Source organism: Manacus candei, unplaced genomic scaffold (assembly GCF_025592945.1).
Source record: "Manacus candei isolate 608988 ecotype Guabito, Panama unplaced genomic scaffold, ASM2559294v1 h1tg000047l, whole genome shotgun sequence".
Classification (NCBI taxonomy): Eukaryota; Metazoa; Chordata; class Aves; order Passeriformes; family Pipridae; genus Manacus; species Manacus candei.
In genome coordinates this window covers 1,232,630-1,254,759 of record NW_026138095.1, presented here as the reverse complement: position 1 = coordinate 1,254,759, position 22,130 = coordinate 1,232,630, and the positions used below count along the sequence as shown (strand labels likewise).

The window sequence follows — 22,130 nt, the reverse complement described above, 5'->3', positions numbered from 1 at the left end:
GGCCGGACAGGACACCTCAGCCACTGGCTCTGGGGGGGTGACAGTCCCCAGGACCCCCACCTGGCAGGTGTCCATGGTCCCACAGGGCACAGGGGTGAGGGACAAACTGTGGGACACGGGGGGCACAGAATGGGAGGCACAGAATGGGAGGGGGAGAGCAGCCCCCAACCACAGTGGGAGAGCCTTTGCCCAAGCCTTTCCTGTGCCACCAGGTCCCTGGGCTGTGACATCCCTGTGCCAAAATGTCCCCAAGTTCTGTGTCATGATGTCCCTGAGCCCTGTCCCACAATGTCCCCAGGTCCTGTCCCACAATGTCCCAAGCCCTGTGCCAGCTCCACCCTTTCAGCCAGAGCTGTGAGCATCACACTCCCCAAAAACCTGCTGGTGACACACCAGGGTCCTGGCAGGGCTATAAAGAGCCACTTTGGGTCCTGTTTGAAGCTGTGATTAAAAAGAAAAGAAGAGGGGGTGGGAAAAATAACCCTGGGACCACCAGCCCCCTCTGCGGGGTCACAGCATCCCCAGGCTGTGAGGCCACCACGGCAGTGGCTTGTCCCCATCCCTGTTCCAAACCTGGAGCCTAATTAAGATGGAATAAACCCTCCCCCACAGGGAGAACTGCCCCGGTGTGAGAAAGGCAAAGACACCCAAATTAAGTTATTTTCTTGCCTTGTTTTATTCCAGTTTTTAATTAGGCAGCTGCTGAGACGTGACGTGGCCCCGTGTAACGGTGTCATCATGATTTATTAGGGCTGGAGTCACTGTCACCCTCCAACCTCCCCGTCTCCAGTCGCTGATGGGGTCCTATGTGTCCCTGTCCCCATCCCCGTGGTGGTTTGGGGGCCCCTCCTGCCATTTTCCCAGAGGTGGGAAACCTGCTACAAATGGAGGGGTTTTTTAAAAAAAAAAAAAAAACACCAAAAAAGCCCACAAAAGAGCTGAAAATATTCTGGGTCTACGTTTTTAACAACAGGAAAAATGTTTTCCAGCAAAGCCACGTTGCTTCCAGCCAGTGGGGACGGTGACACATCCCCGTGGGGCGCAGGGGAGGGAGTGGATGCACTCAGTGATGCTCCAGGGCAGCAGCACCCACTTTTTGGGATGGGAAGGGGGACACGGGGCCACGTGCCAGCTCTCCAAAGGACAATAAACCAGTTGCCACCGTCTTGGAGAATTAGCACAAGTGACACTCGCTTTGTCCCCACATGTTCCCAGCGTGGAGCAGATGGTGAGGCCGCCGGATTCCACCCCATGGCCGAGAGCCCAGCCAGGCACTGCCACGGCCAAACAGCCCCATTTCCCCCTGATCCATCGGGATATTCCTCAGCCGGCAGCCAGGAGGCAGCAGGGCTGTGCCAGCTGCTGGTGTCCAGATCCAGGGGCAATCCCGGTGCGCTCTGGGGTTTTTGGGGGGGTTATGGGATGTGCAGGTACCTGTGACAACATTTGTGGGGCCAAATCACCTCAGAGGGAGAAAGAGGAGAGAAAAACAAGGGGGTTCAACGTGAGATTTACATTTTCTATAGAATGGCCATCCTGGGTGACAGCCCTGTGTTTTGGCAGAAGATCTGGCAGCTCCAGGGATTCAGGGATGCAGCTCCAGAGTCCTACCTCGAGGGCAGCATGGATCCAGGCTGGGATGCCCAACCCCCTGTGAGGTTTTGGGAAGGTTTTCCCAGAGCAGCCCTGTCCCAGTGGGATGCTGAGGCTGGATCCAGTGCTCCTGCACCAGCAGGGATCCCTCACCTCCCCCTCATCACTGCCTGGCTCCTGCCACCTCCGGCACTGCTCCGTGATTGATGGGATAATTCAAGCTCCAGTGACCGGGACAGAGGAGCAGGAACACGTTGGTCTTTTTCTTTACAGGAGGAAAAAACCTCCCATGGAGCTCTGAGGGCAGAGACAGGGTGGGAGCTGAGGGAAAAGGGCTGGGGCAGGAGCAAGATCCTGGTCGGAGCGTGGTCAAGGGGACCCCACAGGTCATCCCCTCCCCCTGATGGATTGAGATGACTGATCATGGAATCATGGAACAGTTTGGGTTGGAAAGGACCTTAAATCCCATCTCATTCCACTCCCCTTCCAGGGGCAGGGACACCTTCCACCAGACCAGGTTGCTCCAAGCCCCATCTGTGCCAGCAGAGATCCGGATGGATACATCCCAAACCTGGGCTTTGTCCTGGAACCCCCTGGGCACCCTGCTCCAGGCAGAAAATCACGGAGAGGGACAGGGAATCCTTATCCTGGGGAATCCTTATCCTGAGCGTGGGCAGCTGTGAGTAATGAAGGAGGAATCCATGAGTAATTACATTCTAATTAATTAAGGATGATGGATAGAGGGAACAGGGTGACTCCATGTCCATGTAAAGGACCTCACTCCTGTCACCATCAAAGTGATTTGCTGCTTCCCAGGAGGGGGGGAAGAGAAAAAGAGGAAAAGGAGGGGAAGAAAGAGGAAATGGAGGAAAAAAAGAGGTAAATGAGGAAAAAAGAGGAAAAGGAGAAAAAACTGGAAAAGGAGAAAAAAGAGGGAAAGGAGGAAAAATGGGGAGGAAGAGGGAAAAGAGCTTCACTGAAGGAAGGGAAGGGAAGGGAAGGGAAGGGAAGGGAAGGGAAGGGAAGGGAAGGGAAGGGAAGGGAAGGGAAGGGAAGGGAAGGGAAGGGAAGGGAAGGGAAGGGAAGGGAAGGGAAGGGAAGGGAAGGGAAGGGAAGGGAAGGGAAGGGAAGGGAAGGGAAGGGAAGGGAAGGGAAGGGAAGGGAAAGGGAACCTGTTAAGAAAATCATATTTTAAAAAAATAAATTACCAGATTCCCTTTAATTTTGTGATGAAAGGAGTTGGAGTGTGAGGAACAGCACGATAATTCATCTTGAAGACGTTGGGCACCAGGCCAGGAGGATCCTCTTCCTGCAGAGATGAATTTCATTAAAAAATTTTTTATTTTACCTTTTTTTTTTTTTTTTTTTAACAGTTGTTATTTTAACCCAGAGGCTACAAAGTTCTGAGCAGGGAAAGATTCTCTGGACTTCCCAGCACACGAACCCCTGCCAGCGACTGGGGAAACACTTGATCCACCACTTCCCTTTCCCATTTTGATATTTTAATCCAGAATTATTTCATCACCCACTGCCAAAAAAAAAAAAAAAAAAAAGAAAAAAGTGCTTAAGCAGTCATTTATTAACAGTTATAAGTATCATTAGGTAGAAAGATGTGGTAAAATATAGATTAGAGCGGGAAGAACGGAGGAACCGAGTGCCATTTTTCCTGTTCAGAGTGTCATTACACATCCCGGCGTGGCGCATCACAGCCATGATTAGTAGCATCAAATGACTCCTGAAAAATGATTATGTGCCATTAAAAGCATTAGTCTGGCTGAAACCAGCACAAACAAATGGCCGTGCTGGGGATGAGGCATCAGCTCCGGGGCTCCGGGATGTGACGGGAATCCCGGAGTCGCGGCGGGTGATGTGGTGGCACCTGGGGATGAGGGTGCTGGGAGTGGCAGTGGGGTGGAAGCTGAGGGACTGGGTGCCAGGGATCCTGGGATGGCAGCTGGGAGGATCCACAGGGGTGGAAGTCACAGGATGGGTGCGGGATCCGATGGCAGATGATCCCTGTCCCCACAGGTCACAGACATGGGGGTCCCCCTGCTCTGCACTCAGCCCACCCCTTCGAGCAGCTGCAATTCCAGAACACAGCCCAGGCATCCCCTTACTCTGGAAAGGACCTGCCTGTGTGGACCATTGCATCAGCTCCATCACCCCAAGCCATTGCCCCCCAAATCTCCATCACCCCAATCCATCACCCCAGCTCCATCACCCATCACCCCAGCTCCATCACCCCAGTTCAGTCATGCCAACCCATCACCCCAGTCCCATCACCCCAACCCATGACCCCAACCAATCACCCCAATCCTTCATCCCAACCCATTATCCCAAACCCACCAGCCCTGTTCCATCCCCCCACCCCAATGCCGTGCCCACACCGTGCCAGCCACTTCCAGCACTTCACTCCCCTCTGTTTCCACTTTAAGGGGACATAAATCCAGTTAGTAGGTCCAAGGAAGTGAAATCCAAGTGTCACATCTGCGGAGACGGCTCAATCGAGGGTATTGATTGTCACGGAGAATATTCTCACTTCATTCACCTACTTAGTCCCTTCCCCCAGGCACACAGGAATTCATCAAACGTTGTCACACCACATAATAATACTTGTTCCCAGGTGTTGTCGCAGCAGCTCAGACTTTGTCCTGCCTTCCTGGGCAAGCAGGAATTTAGGGAAGAAAGGATTTGCCAGCAGAATAGATGTGACGGTGCTGAGATGGGAATTAACCCTCCCGCGGCCGAGAGAGGACTCGACCCCCTCCCCATGCCCATGCACAGGATGCTCAGGCTTTGTTTCCATTTCCTTGGGATTGCTGGTGACGGGAATGAAATTAAACTGGGGAGAAAAGACGTTTTCCCTTTGTTTGCAGCCTTTTATTGACGTGCTTGTTGCCTCACACAGCCCCGCAGCCCTTTGGAGCAGGAGCCAGCAGAGCAGGGATGTGGCTGCTTCCCTCCTCTGAAAGGAAAACAGGACAGGACAGGGAAGGAAATACAACCAGGAAGGAGATTTGGAGTAGGGAATGCTGGATGAGGGGCTGTGGCTCAGGGGTGTAACCTTAGGGGGTTCCTGCAGGGGTGACAGTGACGTGCAGGCTGTAAAACCTCGTTGGGATAAGCAGGATGGTGGTGGGATGAGCCTGGACCCCAAAAGGGTCCCCCAAAAAGGGACAGGGTCACACTGGCACATCTCCCTGGGGATGTGAAGGCTGTGGACCCATGGGGACATCCCAGCTGATGCCACAGTCCCCAACCACAGAGCTCCTCCATGTGTCCTCTGTCCCACAGGGAGCCGAGCCAGGTGCTGCCACCTCTGTGCCCGGGCATGTGGGAGGTGGCAGCCACCAGCCCTCATCTCCTGGCTGAAATAAATTGGAAGCAGGATCTGATGCCCCTGAGCCACGATTATTATTCATATTATTTGTGCGCTGATGTGATTCCGTGTAATGATTTAATCTGTTAATGGCCCCTGATTCAATCGCTCCTCTCCCGTTAATCTCCTCTTGCCATTTGCACCTGATTTCCTGATTTTTCTGACGGTGTTTTGGCAGCTGGGGGGCAGGTTTGCAGCTCTCTGTGGGCACACTGCCATGGAAGGTCACCAAGGGGCCGTGCTGGGATGCCATGGATGGGAAGAAGGAGGAGGAGGAGGAGGCAGCACACACCAGGTCCTTCCCGAGGGAAACCCCTTGGAGCTGCCCAGACCTGGAGACAGATCATCGGGGGCAGGTCCCAGCTCCATCATCACCCCAGGGTACTGTGGGACCCAAAGGTGTCCCAGGGTGCAGATGCTGGATGGGGAGAAGCTCTTCTCTTCCCAGGGAAGCTCCCAGCACACTGGTCTGCATCCCATCTCAGTGTCACAGTGATACTGGTCCCTGCATCCCACCCCAGTGGCACGGTGATACTGGTCCCTGCATCCCATCCCAGTGGCACGGTGATACTGGTCCCTGCATCCCATCCCAGTGGCACGGTGATACTGGTCCCTGCATCCCACCCCAGTGGCACGGTGATACTGGTCCCTGCATCCTATCCCAGTGGCATGGTGATACTGGTCCCTGCATCCCACCCCAGTGGCACGGTGATACTGGTCCCTGCATCCCACCCCAGTGGCACGGTGATACTGGTCCCTGCATCCCACCCCAGTGGCACGGTGATACTGGTCCCTGCATCCCACCCCGGTGACACAGCGAAGCTCATCCCCTGCCCGTGACATTGCCATTCCCACCTCGTGCCGCCAGGCTCCCAGGGCTGATTTATGGAAGCACAAGGATGCAATCAGGGCCGCGGCCCCCGAGGAGTTCGGGCCGGGAGCACGCGGCCGGCACGGTGGCTGAATGCCAATGGGAGCATCCCAGCGGGGCCGGGAACGGCAGGAACCCGCCGGGAAGATGGGTCTCTGCACCTGTGCCTGAGGACGCTCAAGGCAGGGCTGGAGGAGCGGGATGTACTCCTGCGAGTGGGAATGTGGTGTCGGGAGAGCTTCGGGAGACACGCTGTGTCCGTAGCAGCGGGTGGTGACAAATGCCACCCCTCCGGGAAGGAGCCCCCGGGGCGAAGCAAATGTGCCCCTGCAAAGACAGCAGAACTGCGGCGAGTGACAGGATTTGTCACCAGCTCCTGGGCACACGCCAGAGCAGAGGAGCCTTTGCCCCTGAGGAGCCCTGGGCACCCCGCTCTCCCCTGCCCGGATCCCGGCGCTCCGAGCCCCGATTCCCGGCAGCAGTTCCCGGCTCCTGTCGCCTGACGCGAGCTGATTTTGGGAGGCAGTGGGTGGCGAGGGAGTACAGCTGCCGCTAAGTTATCCAAACGATTTATCTTAAGATTCATCCAGAATTCATGGCGCGGGAGCCTGGGCCGTGTCGGCCGTTAATATTCATGCGGATTTGGAGCAGCGTTAATCACCGGCTGACAATTGGCACTTCCCTTAATTGCCCGTGCAGCCGGCTCTGCCCGACGCCCCCCCTGCCCTCCACCCCCACCCGGGTGGGTACAGGGTCCCCCGTGTTGCTGGGGGGGGACTGGAGGTGGGCAGGGAGAGCTGCACCCGAATTCCCTGCTCCGAGCACCCCCATCACCCTGGGGTGGGCATCGCTGCACCCACTGCAGGGCTCAGGGTCCTGAGCATCCCCCGGGGGTTCTCCCTGTCCTCCCATGGCATATCCTAGTGTGGGGACACGGATCTGGACCCCGGAGGAGCTGTGCCCGCGCGGCCAACCCGCTGGATGTTTACCACCGTCCCCACGGGAGCATCCTCGGCGCCCCGGGATGAGCATCGCTGCACCCTCAGCAGAGCTCAGGACTCTGGATCCCGGAGCATCCAGCTCCGGGGCACCTCCCTGTGCCCTCACGGCATATTCCAGGGCGGGGACAGGGATCAGGCCCCCGGCGGAGCTGTGCCCCCGCTGCCAAGCCGCCGGCTGTCACCGGCCCCGTGGCTGGCGTTACCTGTCACCGCTGTCACTCCGCTCCCATCCCGCCAGCTGCCACGGCGCGGGGATGGAATACCAATGAGGACCGGGGAGCTGCAGCCTCACGGGGGCCCCCCCTCGCTGAGCAGCACGGCGGAGACCCCCGGGGATGGGGGACAAGGTGTGCCAGGCGCAGAGGTGGCAGCTGCCCCCAGAGAGGCGCTGAGACCCCTCCAGCTCGTGACATCCAGCGAGGTGGGACATGGAGCTGCCACCAGCACGTGCAGCCTCCGTGGATCCTCCTGGCAGGATCCATGAGGAGGATCCACGGTTTCATGCCCAAGGGGACACATCTGAGGCCACTTCCATCCTCTCGGGGCCATGCACCCCAAAACCAGATCCAGGAAGGAGCCCTGGGGCATCACGTGGGGCTGGGACCCTCCAACCCCATCCATCCCCCTGCAGCACCAAAAAAATCCCTAAACCCTCCCAACCCCCTCCCAAACCCCAGTCCTCCCTCTCGCCGAGGAGGCTTTGGGCAGGTTTCAGCTGTCCCCGCGCTGTAATTGTCCTAATTAGATCGACAGATTTTGATGAAGGTTTCACAAGGAAAAAGAAAGCAGGGAGGCAGGAGGAGATAATGGAATCGCAGATGACATTCCCATCACCCAGCCTCTCCCACAGCCGCCGCTGCAGCCCGGTCGGAAAATTATGCGTGAGGGGGGAGGAAAATTACCATAATCTTCCTCTGCAGGATGACACCAAATTCGGCTGGAGCGGAGAGGGGGGACAGGAGCCGCTCTGTCCTCGCCCCGGCAGTGCCATCACTGGTGTCACCTATCGGTGTCACACCTGCCTGCTCTGTGTCCTGTGGCCACCAGCACCCACCAGGACCCTGGTCTGGGGCTCCTGGGTCTGCCCACCCCCCCTCCTTGCAGCACCCGTGGGCGGGGGGGGTCTCCCTGCACCCCCATCAGCCTCTGGGTATGTGGGCTGGTGTCACCTCTGGGTCACTAACGGTGACCTCCCGTGGGTTTGGGGACATCGGGGGTCACAGAAGGGACACGTGGAGACAGGACACGACACGGCACCTCACACGCTGCCCAGTGTCCCCAGTCAGGGTACATCCCCTCTGAGGGGCAGAGGGGAGAGCAGTGGGTAACACTGAGGTGTCACCCCCCAGCTCCAGCCTCTCCCAGCCCCCCAAAACAGCTGGAGGCAAAGCGGGAGCCACTCCCCATCTGGATGCTGATCCTGGCTCCCATGTGGATGCTCTGCCCAGGCAGGATCCAGCCCAACCCATCCCTAATTAAAAAATATATCTGTATTCCAGAGCTTCAAACGGTGCCCGATGCCTGCGGGAAAACTTCCAGCCCGTTTATCCCCCTTTTCCCAGCTCCGGCCACACTGCGATGCCGGGACTGAACTCAGCTCTCCCGCAGCTTTTCCCCCAGCCCCGTGTCCCCTCCCTCCCAAATTTGCTCCCTCCTTTGCAGGGCATTTCCATGAAAATGGAAAGCGCTTTGTTTCTCAGGATTTGCTCTGCCCGTTTCCCCCCCCCAGCCTGTGCCTGCCTTTGTCCTCCGCAAACACGGAACAAAAGGGGAAGAGACGGAGAAAATATGACCGAGGCTCCAAATGGGCTGGTTTGGGCCCCAAATTGCCCATGAAGCTCCGGATGCTCCGAACGAGCCTGGCTGATGGATGAGGCCGTGGGAGCTGCACCAGGAGCGGATTGATCAGCTCCCGGCAGCGCTGCCAGGGCCCTTCGCGGGAATCTGAGGGAGGAAGAAATTGAGAGTGAAAGGGGAGAAAGAAGGAAATAGGGAGGGATTGGGGAGAGATTCCTGTCGCTGGTAACGATGAATGCTCCTGGTGCACAGCACTGGGTTGGGTAATCCACCTTTCTCCTCTGCACTCGCGGGAGAAATTCCAGTAAAGTGGGGGAGAAATCAAATCCTGCTGCAGCTGGAACAGGGAATCTCCGGTGAACGTGTCCTGTCCTGTCTCCTGTTCCCTCTGCCAGCTCCCACCTCTCCCACAGCGCCTTCCAGCACTAACACTGTGCAGAGGGACCCGGGAAGAGCAAACCAGGGGCTGGGTGGTGACAGCAGTGCCACCACGCTGGGACTGGTGCAGGGACACCCTGCTCCATGTGCACATGTTGGGAAGAATTCAGGAGGAATTTCTCCATGGAAAGGGTGGCCAGGCATTGGAAGGGGCTGCCCAGGGAGGTGGTGGAGTCCCCATCCCTGGAAGTGTCCAAGGAACGCCTGACCATAGCACTCAGTGCTCTGGGCTGGGGGACAAGGTGGGGATGGGGCACAGGTTGGACTCAGTGGTTTTGGAGGGCTTTTCCATGGACTTCCAGCTCCTGGAGCTTTTGGAGCTGCTGAAGGAGGAGGAGGAAAAAGAAGAGAAGGAGAAGGAAGAGGAGGAGAAGGAGGAAGGAGGCTCCTCACTGACCTGGTCCCCAGTCCCCACACCAAGGTGCCACGAGCCCCCCACACCACAGGGTTCAACACCCCCCGATCCGGTCACGGCGCTTCCCGAGCGGAATGGGGAGGATTTTCCAATACAAAACCAGCAGCCGGCGGGTGAATTAAGGCCGTTAATTGAATTTCCTCCGGTGGTGGAGCCGGGGCCGGTGGGAGGCGGCAGGAAAAGCATTTGATGTGCTGGAAAAGCTGCGGATTCCGAGCGTGGTGGGGTTTGGGGTTGGTGGGTTGGTGGTGATTTTTTTTTTATTATTATTAATTTCAAGTCGGTCATGAAAAGAGCCCCACTTCGAGCAGCTAATGACTCTCATGAATTATTTCTGTTGGTTTAGGCACCCGCTCGGCTCTTCAGTGTTATTAAGGCAGGAGAAGGGATTCTGTTCCCAGGGAGTGATGCTGTTTGGGGGGTCCAGGGGATGGGGGGACGGTCACCCCCTGACCCTCACACCCCACCCCCAGCTTTGATGGCGGTGCCACGGTGCCTTTTGGGAGAGAAAGACAGATTCCATGGATGTGCTGGAGATGGATCAGGAATGGGTTGGATGGCTGTGAACATCAGGGACCAGTGGTGGCCCTCAGAGGGCTGTACCAGGACCAGTGTTATTTGATATCTTGGTTAATGATGCAGAAGAAGGGATCACAGAATCATGGAATCGTGGAATGGTTTGGCTTAGGAGGGACCTCAAATCTCATCCCATCCCATCCTCTGCCATGGGCAGGGACACCTTCCACTAGCCCAGGTTGCTCCAAGCCCTGTCCAACCTGGCCTGGGACACTTCCAGGGATGGGGCAGCCACAGCTGCTCTGAGAAGTGCCAGGACAAGGGGGAATGGCTTCTCTCTGCCAGAGGGCAGGGTTAGATGGGATATTGGGAAGGAATTCTTGGCTGGGAGGGTGGGGAGGCCCTGGCACAGGTTGCCCAGAGAAGCTGTGGCTGCCCCATCCCTGGAAGTGTCCAAGGCCAGGTTGGACAGGGCTTGGAGCAACTTGAGATAGCAGAATGTGTCCCTGCCCATGGCAGGGGGTGGAATGGGGTGATCTTTAAGGTTCCTTCAACCCAAACCATTCCATGACTCCATGATGAAAACCAGGTGACTTTGGGGCTGCCAGTGCCTCCCCCCTCCCCAGCCTGGCATCAACATTCAGCTCTGGTGCCAAACGGGTGCTTTTCATGCCAGTTTAGTTTTATTATTATGCCGAAAGCTCCAGTTCTCGGCTGTCTCCTCCTGGCGCTGCTGATTTACTCTGCGAGGGGTTTAATTACCCCATTCAGCCTTCCTTAAAACACGAAAAACGGCTCGAGTCTGGGAGCAATTAACAGGCAGCGGAGTAGATCAGCCCATCAGAGAGGAGAGAAGTAAATCAAACAATTAAAAAGCTTGTTTGGCGCAGAGGGAGAAGGATCCCACCCCAAAATCCTCCCCTGGGTGAGAGCCCTGGGATGGGAGCTGTGGGTTTTCTCCCAGTCACTGGGCTTAGGGTGGTACTGGGAGAAACGGGGGGGATGTCACTGTGTGGGGAGTGCACTGGGATGCAGGGGAGTGGGGGCAGACACTGCTGATCCCACCCAGCCCCCCTTGGGATCGTCCCAGCACCCCCAAATACTGGTCCAGTCCCACTTAGGGCTTGGTAGGATGAGGATGGGGACGCAGGGACAGGATGGGGTCACTCGTCCCCCCCCCCCCCCCCCCCAAGGATTACTGCCGGAGTTTTGGGGTGGGTTTGGGCTTTGAGCGGGGCTGAAGCTCTCTCTTGTGGCGAGACTGGTCCATTACAGCCCTACTCGAATCATCGAGCCCCAGTATCTTTGGGGGGGGGGCGGGGCTGGCGCAGGAACAAGATGGAATCTTAGCTGGATCATCCCGAGTGGGAGATGAGGCTGAGGCTCAGGAAACTGAGGCTCGTGAAACTGAAACCAGCCCGCGCTGACAGCCTTGCTCCACCTTCCCGGCAGTGCACGGGTGGATCCAGGAGCCTGGAAGAGCCCATCATTCCCTTCACACCCCGCTTTGCCCTCACTGGACGGGGCTGAGCCCGCGCCAACTCATCGCAGGTGCCGCCAGCGCCCCCACGCTCGCGATCGGGCGCAGTTTGTCCCCCCGCGCGCGCCGTAGGCCATATAGTGCCCGGATGCGGAAGTGCGGCGGTCACTTCCTGCTTGTGCGCGGCGGCGGCGGGTGCGGGATGGCGGAGCGGGCGGGGCGGGGGATCCGCGGCCATCGGGGCCGGGGGGCACGGCGCGGGGACAGGGGGGCGGCGAAGGGGGGCAGGGGGCGCGGGGGGGCTCGGTGGCGCGCGGGGAGAGCGGGGGCGGTGGGTGCGGGGCTGCGCTGACGCCATTTTGGGACGCTTGTGCCGCAGGTTGGAGAGACCGAGGGCGCGCTGGGACCATGGTGAGGAGGGGCCGGCGGGCAGGGGGCTCCTGGGGGTGGGGGCTGTGCTGTGGGCCCGGCGGGGGGCGGGGAGGATCCCCCTGGGGGTCCTTGGCCTGTCTGTGGCCGGGCAGGGCCTGGGGGGCTCTGGTTTGCCGGGTTCTGGACACGGTGCAGAACGGGGGGATCCCTCCGAGGGTTGGGGGGTCCTTGTCTGGCTCCAGACAGGGTGCACATCGGGATGGGGGGCTGTCCTTCCCTGGGGGGAGAGAGGGTGGAGGTCTCTGTCTTGTTCAGTCACGAGCGTGGTGCAGGATAAGGGGGGTCCTGGGGGTTAATGGGGATCCTGGGGGGGTCCGGGGGTGGTCCTGGGGGCTCGAGGCAGCCAGAGCGTGAGTTGGGGATGAGCTTTGGGCTGGGAACACACTGTGGGAGTGTCCAAGGCCAGGTTGGAGTGACCTGGGCTAGAGGAAGGTGTCCCTGCCCATGGCAGTGGGTGGCACTGGGTGGGCTTTCAGGACCTTCCTACCACCCCATTCCATGATCTCATGAGTCTCCTTGCCTTCCCAGCCTCGAAAGATTGAGGAGATCAAGGACTTCCTGCTGACAGCACGGAGGAAGGACGCCAAGTGTTAGTGGAGGGTCCTTGGGGGACAGGGGTGGGATGGTCCAGCACAGGTGCCTGTGGACACTGAGCAGCTCCTGGGCTCAGGAGCACTGAGGGACAAGTGCTGGGGGTCTGTGGGTGACACAAAGTGGCTTTGGCTCCGTGTGGACCGAGGTCACCCCTGTGAACAGAGGGGCTTGGGGTCCAGAGGGTCCCTCAGGGTGTTCCCAGCCACCCATTCCCACTGCTCCTTGCCCCAGGGTGTTCTGCCAAGCCCCAGGTGCAGCTCCCTGGGGCCATTCCCAAATAAGCCCCTGCTCTGAAGAGCCCTGGGCTGTCAGGGAACTCTGTCACAACACAGGGTGATTCATCCTTAGGAGAGTTCTGTTGCCAACACAAAGTGACAATAATTGTATCACCTGCACTGCCTTTTCTCCGTCTTTAACAACACCTGAGGAGTGTTTCCTCTTCTCTGGCTTGTTTGGATGGGCTGTCATGGGATCCCTCGGGAATGTTTTGTTACTCAGGGTGTGGGCGGGAAGGGAGAGCTGAGCACTGGGGGAGCACCACTGAGCTCTTCCTGCCATTCCTACCCAGAGGGCTCTGCTCAGGGAAGGGGTTGGGGTTCCTTGGGGTGACTCTGGGGTGTCCCTGCCCTCCCCTCCCAGCCGTCAAGATCAAGAAGAACAAGGACAATGTGAAGTTCAAGGTGCGCTGCAGTCGGTACCTCTACACCCTGGTCATCACCGACAAGGAGAAGGCTGAGAAGCTGAAGCAGTCCCTGCCCCCAGGTATCCCAGGAGAACTAGGGAGGGTGGCTGGGATTGAGGGGAGCACCCTGAACTGGTGCCACCACCCTTGCCTGCATCAGCGCTTGGCATTCCCAGGGAGTCGGAGGGCTCCAGGCACTACTTTCATGGATGGTCCCAGTGGAGACAGAGGGCTCCCGGCACCTCTTCCTTCCATGGCTGAGCCCCCCCCAATCCATGTCCTCTCTCCTGCACAGGTCTGGCCGTGAAGGAGCTGAAATGAGCCGGGATGGGCCATTCCCCTGTTGGATCCTCTGTGTTTGTTACAATAAATAAACAAATAAATAAATAAAACACTGTTCTGGTGTCGCCTTGGGGGGTTCACACCTTGCTGTGCCTCTGTCGGAGGGTCCCAGGGCCACTTTAGGGGGGGGGGGAAAACCCGGGCTGGATTTTTGCCGGAGTACGGAATAGTGCAAAACCCGGGCTGGATTTTTGCCGGAGTACGGAATAGTGCAAAACCCGGGCTGGATTTCTGCTGGAGCACGGGATGATGTAAAACCTGGACTGGATCCTGCTGGAGTACGGAATGAGGTAAAACCCGGACTGGATTAGGCATGTCTGTCCCCTGTGGCCGGGCCCCCCACAGCGCCTGGTCCTTGGCAGGAGGTGAGAGGGTGGGTTCCCCTATAGCAGGGAGGGGTTGTGCTGGGCTGCAGTGACCCCATGGCAGGCAGGGTTGGGTTGTGCTGCCCCCACAGCAGAGGGTGATGGGGTGCAGTGCCCCCCTATATCAGTGAGGAACGGGCAGTGCCGCCCTATAAGAGGGAGGACAGGGCACAGTGCCCCTATAGCGGGGGGTGACGGGGTGCGCTGGGATCGGGGGGACACGGGACACTGTCCCCGCTCCGCCATGCCGGGGGCGGTGCCGGCGGGGCGTGGTCGGTGGGCGGGCCCGGGGGCGGGGCGTGTCCGGGGCGGGCGGGCAGAGCCCGCGGCGTGGCGGCACCGCCGCCCCCCGCCCGCCACCGGCGCCCCGCGCGCGGCGCCCCCCGCGCCCCCGGCCCCGCCATGGGGCCCGCCCGCGCCGACTACCTGGCGCCCTGGTGGGCGGCCTGGCTGCACGGGCTCCCGCACCGCGGCCCGCGCCTGCAGCCCGTGCCCTCCGCCTTCCGCCCGCAGGACCCCGACTACCAGCAGGTACCGTGCCGGGACCCCCGCCCCGCGCCCCCCGCTCGCCCCGGGCTCCCACCGCCCCCCCCCCGCTCTGTTGGCCCCGGCGGCGCCCGGAGCCAGCTCTGATCTCTCGGCGCACAAAGCGCCTTTCATGGCCCGGCCCCCCCGCCGGGACAGCCCGCACCGGCACCCCCGGCCCCGGGGGGGCACAGGGTCACCCCTGCCTGTGCCGCCCCCGAGCCTCTGCCCCGCGCTCCTGGCGCCCACCGCGCTCCCGCGGCGTCCCGGACCGCAGGGACCCCGAAATGAGGCGGGGGGGCAGCGCCGGTGTCCCGGTGCCCCAACGCCCGACAAGGGGCGGCTGCACCCCCAGTCCCCCGACCTGCGGCTTGGTGGCCCCGCGTGGGGATGGGGAGGGGAACAGGGACGGGGACAGGGACAGGGACGCTTCCTCTTCCCCTCGTGACGGTCCCATGGGGCGCTGGACGCGGCCGCATCCCAGGCACACGTGCGGGTCACGGGCACGGCCGCTGACTGTCCCCTCTCTGCTTCCCAGTCGCTGCTTTTCCTGGGCTTGGTGGCCGCCGTGTGCCTCGGCCTCAACCTCCTCTTCCTCGCCGTCTACCTGATCTGCCTGTGCTGCTGCAAGAGGGACCAGGACCCCGACTCCAAGCAGCCCCACTCCTGCTGTGTCACCTGGATGGCCGTCACCGCCGGGCTCATCTGCTGGTGAGGACGGGGACGGGGGCCCAGTGCTGTCCCCCCGTCACCGAGGGGACGCTGTGCCCCAGCCACGAGTCGCTTTAATTAGATCTGTGCAATTAAATGTGGTCCATCCCAGCCTCCTCCCGTGCAGCTGCTGGGGCAGCCCCAGGGACCAGCTGCGGGCCAGCCCCGTCCCCTCACGGCTGTGCCTTCCCGGCTAATCCCGGGCGGGAGCGGGGCCGGTCGCTAATCCCAGCCCGGAGCAGATGGCGGGCGGCAGCCTGACCCAGCTGGCAGGTCCCTTGTGCCCGGCCTTAACTGCGGCCACAGCAATTAGACAAGGGGACACTTCTCCCAGCACCGCTCCAGAGGCTTTCCAAGCCCACCCCGGTTTGGGGCAGCCCGTGGGCGGGAGGACTCCCCAGCAGCCATCCTGTGTCCCCCCAGGCACTCCTGGCCTGGGAGGGGACAGAATGGGCCATGGGGGCTGTTTGGCTGCCTGGCCACGACCCTCTCTGCAGACAAAGGGGCTGGTTTGCCGGGGCGGGGCGAGATGGCTGCCATGGAGCAGGGAAACAGGGGAACGGGGAAATGGTTCTAATGAGCTCAGCGTGCCCCCCCCTCACCCCCCTGCCATGGCAGGGGGTCTCTTGCAGCTCCCGGGGGCTTTGAACCCCCCCCAACAGCCTCTTGGTAGCCGTTAAGGGGCTAATGGTGGCCAATGGGTTGGTGTTTGCACAGGGACAGAGCAGCCCTGCATGAGCCAGCTGTGTGTGGGCATGTGCCCAGCCAGGGCACGGCCAGGGGCACCCTATTTCTTGGAGCCAGATGTGACTTCTAGCCCAGCTCCATCTGGGAACACCACAGGGACCGCGGAGAGCTTGCCCGGGAGCCTGGAGCGGCTTCCGTGTGCTCCCGGCAGGTTCAATCAGGAAGCACGGCACTTCCAGCGGATTCCCCTAATCTGCTTGGCCCAACCCCTCCACCTCAATCTCCCAGGGTTTGGCGGGAGGAGCTTCAGACCCTCCCGGTGCCTGTGGAGCAGCTCCGGGTATCCCTGGGCACCGGCAGGAGCAGGTCCCTGTGCCATCGCTTTGGCTCTGCCCTGCCATGGCTGAGGGGTCCCCCAAACCCAGGGTGTTCCAGGGAGTGTCCCCTGTCCAGCTGATGTTCCAGGGTGGGTCTGTACCCAGTGCATCCCTCCCCTCTAACCATGTCCCCTCCCTGCCCCCAGCGCTGCCGTCGGCATCGGCTTCTACGGGAACAGCGAGACCAACGACGGGGTGTTCCAGCTGCTCTACGCCCTGGACCACGCCAACCAGACCCTCACCGGCATCGACTCGCTGGTAGGACCACGGGCAAGGTCCCCCAGGGGGGACAATCCCCCATCCTGTGTTTGGTTGGAGCACTGGGGAGGGAGCTGGAGGGATGTCTGGATGCTCCAGCCAAGCCCCCAGGGCAGCCGTGCTGTGCTGAGCGCGGGAGGGTGACGTCACCCCCCAGAATGGGACCTTTGTGGCAGAATGGGAAGGGCTGGGGTGGCCGTGGCAGGGCTGTCCTGGAGGATGGATCCATCTTGGGCTCGGGGAGTTGAGGTGGGGCTGCTCTCCTGGAGGAAGAGCATCCCATGGATGGGGCACAATGTCTCCTCCAGGTGTGCGGCTGATAGCAGGGTGGCGTCCTGGGGTGATGATTATCCCGGGGGTCTGACCATCCCTCCTTTGCCAGGTTGCAGGCACCACGCTGCAGATGCAGGGGGGGCTGGAGCAGCACCTGGCGCGGCTGAACGAGGTGCTGGCGCCGCGGGGGGATTACGTGCAGACCCTCAAGCTGGTGGAGCAGCTGGCCGGGAGCATTGTCCTGCAGCTGCAGGGGCTGCCGGGCTGGGGGGGCGTCAGCGCCGACCTCACCGCGCTGTCGGCACGTGTCGCCTTCGTGGAGTACTACCGGTGAGTGTGGGGTTCTACCGGTGAGTGTGGGGTACTGCCGGTGAGTGTGGGGTACTGCCGGTGAGTGTGGAGTACTGCCGGTGAGTGTGGAGTACTGCTGGTGAGTGTGGAGTACTACTGGTGAGTGGGGCCTCAGCGCCGCACGGGGGGCGGCCCTGGTGGGGCCAGGGGGTGGGCACGGGTGATGGAGCCTTCCTCTGCGCCCAGGTGGCTGGCCTACCTCCTCTTCTTCATCCTCGTCCTCACCGTCTGCCTGCTGGCCTGCCTGGGGCTGGCCAAGCGCTCCCACTGCCTCCTGGCCACGTGAGTACCCTGTGGGTGGGATCGGGGGGCTGAGGGGGATCGGGATGGACCCAACACACATGGTCCCCCTCGTGCTCCCCGCTCTCCACGCAGGATGTTGTGCTGTGGGCTGCTGACCCTCGTCCTCAGCTGGGCCTCCATGGCCGTGGACACGGTGGCGGCGGTGGTGAGTGGGGCGGGAGGGGAGGGCAGGGCTGGTTCTGGCTGTGCCAGGGCTGTGCCAAAGGCTGTCCCATCCCTCCCGGCCCCTTGATGTCCCTCTGGTCCCCACAGGGCACCAGTGACTTCTGCGTGGCCCCAGACAAGTTCATCATGAACCAGACAGACGACGAGATCAGTGCAGGTCAGAGACAGCTCCCAGGTGGAGCCAGGGTGGGGCAGGACCCCAAAACCTACTGGGGAGTCCAGTGCCCCCTGCTGCCATTCTCCCCCCACACACTGCTCCCTGTCCCCCGGGACACTCCTACCAATGTGTCCCCTTGGCTTTGCAGTGGTGGCTCACTATTACCTGTACTGTGACCAGAGCCTGAGCAACCCCTTCCAGCAGGTACAGGGGGACCAGGCACCCTGCTTGGGGCTGCCTGGGGCTGAGGGGCTCCCAGGGATGGGGGGGGTCCCAGGGCTGGGTGGCTCCATGACTGTTCCCACTCCCCCTTGCAGGTTCTCACCGTCTTCCAGCGCTCGCTCACCACGATGCAGATCCAGACCCAGGGTCTCATCCAGTATGCACTGCCCCTCTTCCCCACAGCTGAGGTATGGGAGTGGGTGCTGGGGCTTCACCTGTCCTCACTCTGCTCCCCAGCACTGTCCTGACCCCCTCTTTTCACATAGAAAGACCTTTTGGGGGTTCAGCAGCTCCTCAACTCCTCAGAGACCAGCCTGCACCAGCTGACAGCCCTGCTGGACTGCCGGGGGCTGCACAAGGTGAGGGGGGTCCGGGTGGGGACACAGCTCTGGGGTCCCCCTGCTCTGCCACCAGCCCTGCCTGTGTCCCACCAGGATTACCTGGACGCCCTCATCGGGATCTGCTACGACGGGGTGGAGGGGCTGCTCTACCTGGGGCTCTTCTCCCTGCTGGCAGCTGCCTCCTTCTCCACCATCATCTGCGCTGCCCCCCGCGCGTGGAAGCAGCTCACAGGACGGTGGGTCTGCCCACGGACCCCTGCCCACAGCCCCCCACCTGCAGACCCCCCACCTGCCCACAGTCCCCCACCCATAACTCCTGCCCCTGCAGCCCCCCTGCTCACCACCCCTCTGCCTGTGGTCCCCTGCATCCCCCCTGCCCCTGCAGGCCCCCTGCTCATGCTCCCACATGTGCAGCCCCTTGCCCACAGCCCTACTGCCCACAGCTCCTTCTCCCACAGCCCCCCACAGCCCCCCACCCTCACCGTGGGCACAGAGGGGCCACAGGCACCTCCCAGTCCAGGCATGGGGCCCCCCCGCTTTGAGACTGAGCGTGACCACCGTCCCCTCGTGCCCAGGGACCGGGACTACGACGACATGGACGAGGAGGACCCGTTCAACCCGCAGGCTCGGCGCATCGCCGCCCACCGCCCGCCCCGGGGGCAGCTCCGCAGCTTCTGCAGCTACAGCAGCAGCCTGGGCAGCCAGAGCAGCCTCCACCCCCCCGCCCAGACCGTGTCCAACGCCCCCGTCTCCGAGTACATGTGAGGCCCCCCCTCCCCGTCCTTCCCGCGGGTCCCCCCGCTGTGCCGGGGCGGGGGGTGACGGGGGTCTCGCTGTGCCCCCCAGGAACCAGGCCGTGCTCTTCGGAGGGAACCCGCGCTACGAGAACGTGCCCCTCATCGGCAGGGGGTCTCCCCCCCCCACGGTACGGTGGGCGACCGAGGCCAAGTCCTTCCTGTGACACCCCCGGGGGGGGTTCCCGGGGCCGTGGAGCCCCTCGGGGTCACCGAGAGCCGCTCGCCGGGGTGGGATGGGGGGGTGATCCCGGCCCTCTCCTGCCCTTGCCGAGGACGTGGCTCCCCCTGCCCGGCTCTAACCCAATTCCCAGCCGGCCCATGGGGGCTGTGGGGAGGGGGCACAGCCACGTGCTCGGGGGAGCCCGAAATAACCCTGCCTTCCCTCCCTTCCCTGTGCTCCCTCTCCATCCTCACTTTCAGAGGACGCTCCTGGCAGTGTCTCCCTGCCCGTTCCCATTTCCCTGCTCGTTGTTAATCCCTTCCTGTCTGGTATTTGCTGCTTTATTTTTTATTGCTTGTCTTTTTTTTTTCTTTTTTTATGGTTTCTTTTAATTTTTGCATCCATTATTTTGGAGCTAAGTTGCCCATCAAGAGTAAGTTCAGCTGCTTCCCTCTCCCTCCTTATCCTGGGGCAGCAGCTGGGTTCCCCCATCCTCCCCCTCTTCTGTGCCTCCCTCCGTCCCCTTTCCCTGACTGGATTTCAGGAAGAGTGTGGAGAGCTCAGGGAGGGAGGGACAGGGCCACAGTTTGTCCCCAGGAAGTTCCAGGAGGATTTGCAGCTCCCCTACATTGGGGTGCTGGCCCCCATCTCCATCCCCAGAGGCCCCCAGTCGGGCAGTGGGACATGGACGCAGCTCTGGGAATGCTGCCGTGGCAGGAATACTGTGCTCCCTTCTTCCAGGAATGATTTTTTCCATCAGGTATAATCCCATTGCACAGACCTGGCAGCTGGTGAGAGCCTTTTCCCTTGTGGGGGGAGCAGATGAGTGAGGGGATTAATTCGAGCACTTCTCCCAGCCCTGAATGAATTTACCCAGGATTCAGATCCCAGAGGAAGGACTTTTCAAGTCCAGAGGAACAAACTCAGAATAATCTTCCTTAGTGCCTGGTTGGGGTGATCCTGCCTGCTGTGAAATCCTGGAGAAATGTGATTTTGAGAGGCTGGAGTTTTGGGGCCCTGTGCTGGGCTCACTATTACCCCATGGAATCGTACACATGGGGTGATTTGGGATGAATTTGCTGCTGGGCTGGAGCTGGGAAGGTGGAGGATGAACCTGGAAAGGGACAGAGCAGAGCTAGAGGGGCTTTTGCTGCAGTGTAATAGCAGGTTTTGGGTGGGTTTAGCCTCTTTTTGGTAATTTGGCTCCCCAGGACAGGTGTGGGCTGGGGCAGGGACAGCCCTGGGGTGGCCACAAATCCCCTGAGAGAGGGTCAGGGACAACTGGGGCATCCCTGGAGTGGGATGTGGTGCCCGGGGAGGGGGGACAGCACGGACCTGCCACCCTGGGGGGCTCCTGCAGCATTTCCAGGGCTCCAGGCTGAGGAGGTCTCATGTCCCCCAGCCCCTAGACAGGCTGTGAGTAGGGTCTGCCCCTTTCCCCGTGCCCACCTGGCAGATTAATTCGGGATCAATCCACATGGGAAGCAGTGTTCCCTCTCCATGGGGCCGTCCCTGGTGGTGCAGGGGTTGTGTTTTGGAGGGTGCTGACACCCCCCCCCCGTGTCCCCCCCATCCCACAGTACTCCCCGAGCATGAGGGCCACGTACCTGAGTGTCACCGATGAGCACATCCGGCACCGCGGCGACTTCCCGGCGTAGGAGGAGACGCCGCCGGCGTTTCCCTCGGGAAACCAAAGACCCCCGGAGAACACGCGGTAGGAGACGCGGCGGGGGCTGGAGGAACGAGCCCGGAGCCCCCCACCGTGCACCCCTCTGAGCCCCCCCGGCAGCTCCTGGGACTCGACTCTTCCTGCCTTATCCCGGGGAGCGCGGAGATGCTGCTCCAGCGTCGGCTTCTCCCTGCTCGGGAATGTTGGAGCCTTCTGGAGGGCAAATCCCGGGACCACGCTGCCCCCAGCACCCCCCAGGGAGGGGTCGGGGCAGGGGCTCCCCTGCTCCCGTAGCAATGCAGCACCAACCACTAGTGATCCCAACCTTTCCCAGTTCCCCCTTCCCTGGCTGCTCCCCGTGAGCAGATCCAGCCCCCTGTACCCCCCTTCCCACCCCCCAGGCTGGGGAATTACGGATGTTTTGGCCTTGCTGGCTTTCCTTTGCTTTGCCCTCTGGGATTTGGGAGCTCTTGGGAGCGTGGGTTGACTCTCTGACTCTGTTTTGGAGTGGGTTTTCTGCAGTGTAGTTTGGTAGCAGGTTTTTTGGGTGGTTTTATGCTCTTTTTGGCGATTTGACTCCCCAGGGCAGGTCTGGGATATGGGGCAGGATCCCCTCCTCCTACAGGACAGCCCTGGGGCAGCCAGGAATCCCCTGGGAGAGGGTTAGGGACTACTGGGGCTTCCCTGGGGTGGGATGGGGTGCCTGGGAAGGGGACAGAGTGGACCTGCCACCTTGGGGCGGGAGCTCATCCAGCATTTCCAGGGCTCTAGGCAGAGGAGCTGGGAGACCAGTATGAGCTGAACGGATCCTTTGGGGCTGCCCTTTGGCACAGGGATCCCCAGGAAGCCCTTCCCAATGGAGCAGGGAAGGACCCCTGCTCCATCCCACCCAGACCCTGCAGCCCAAAGGGCGTGGATGGGGTGGTGGGTGCCCCCCACCCAGGGCCAGTACATCCCCCTGCCTCCCTCTTTCCATGTTCCCCATGACTAGCATCCCTCCCTTTTGGGGGAAATCCCAAGGGATTTTGTTATTATTTTTATTTTTTTGGCTTTTAACATTTCCATGTAACGGTACTGGTAGAAGAGCTGTTGTTAACCGCATGTGAAGTAACCAAAGGACTCAGGCTGGGAGCTGGAGTCCGGCTGGATTTGTATGTGCCCCTTGAGGGGAAAATAATAAACACTTGGACTAAATTTATCTCCTCCACACGGGGTTTTTTTGGGGGGAT

The 22,130-nt window shown here is 60.9% G+C and overlaps 2 protein-coding genes across 4 annotated transcripts; both read left to right on the top strand.

Annotated features, from left to right (window-relative positions):
• Positions 1 to 11,623: 11,623 nt before the first annotated feature.
• On the top strand, positions 11,624 to 13,590 carry RPL38 (ribosomal protein L38). Its single transcript, XM_051797759.1, has 5 exons — positions 11,624 to 11,685; positions 11,870 to 11,901; positions 12,451 to 12,511; positions 13,156 to 13,278; positions 13,494 to 13,590. Exons 2-5 carry the CDS (start codon positions 11,899 to 11,901, stop codon positions 13,517 to 13,519), a joined length of 213 nt encoding a protein of 70 aa, XP_051653719.1. The 5' UTR covers positions 11,624 to 11,685; positions 11,870 to 11,898; the 3' UTR covers positions 13,520 to 13,590.
• Positions 13,591 to 14,224: 634 nt separating this feature from the next.
• TTYH2 (tweety family member 2) lies at positions 14,225 to 22,095 on the top strand. Of its 3 annotated transcripts, XM_051797731.1 has the most exons (14): positions 14,225 to 14,436; positions 14,969 to 15,141; positions 16,352 to 16,463; positions 16,846 to 17,066; positions 17,274 to 17,369; positions 17,463 to 17,535; positions 17,643 to 17,712; positions 17,861 to 17,916; positions 18,030 to 18,122; positions 18,201 to 18,293; positions 18,369 to 18,511; positions 18,851 to 19,036; positions 19,122 to 19,200; positions 20,813 to 22,095. In XM_051797731.1, exons 1-14 carry the CDS (start codon positions 14,308 to 14,310, stop codon positions 20,888 to 20,890), a joined length of 1,602 nt encoding a protein of 533 aa, XP_051653691.1. In that variant the 5' UTR covers positions 14,225 to 14,307; the 3' UTR covers positions 20,891 to 22,095. The 3 variants fall into 3 exon arrangements, with proteins under 3 accessions (XP_051653691.1, XP_051653692.1, XP_051653693.1); XM_051797732.1 differs by lacking the exon at positions 18,369 to 18,511; XM_051797733.1 differs by lacking the exons at positions 14,225 to 14,436; positions 14,969 to 15,141; positions 16,352 to 16,463 and adding an exon at positions 16,675 to 16,771.
• The last annotated feature ends 35 nt before the right edge of the window (positions 22,096 to 22,130 follow it).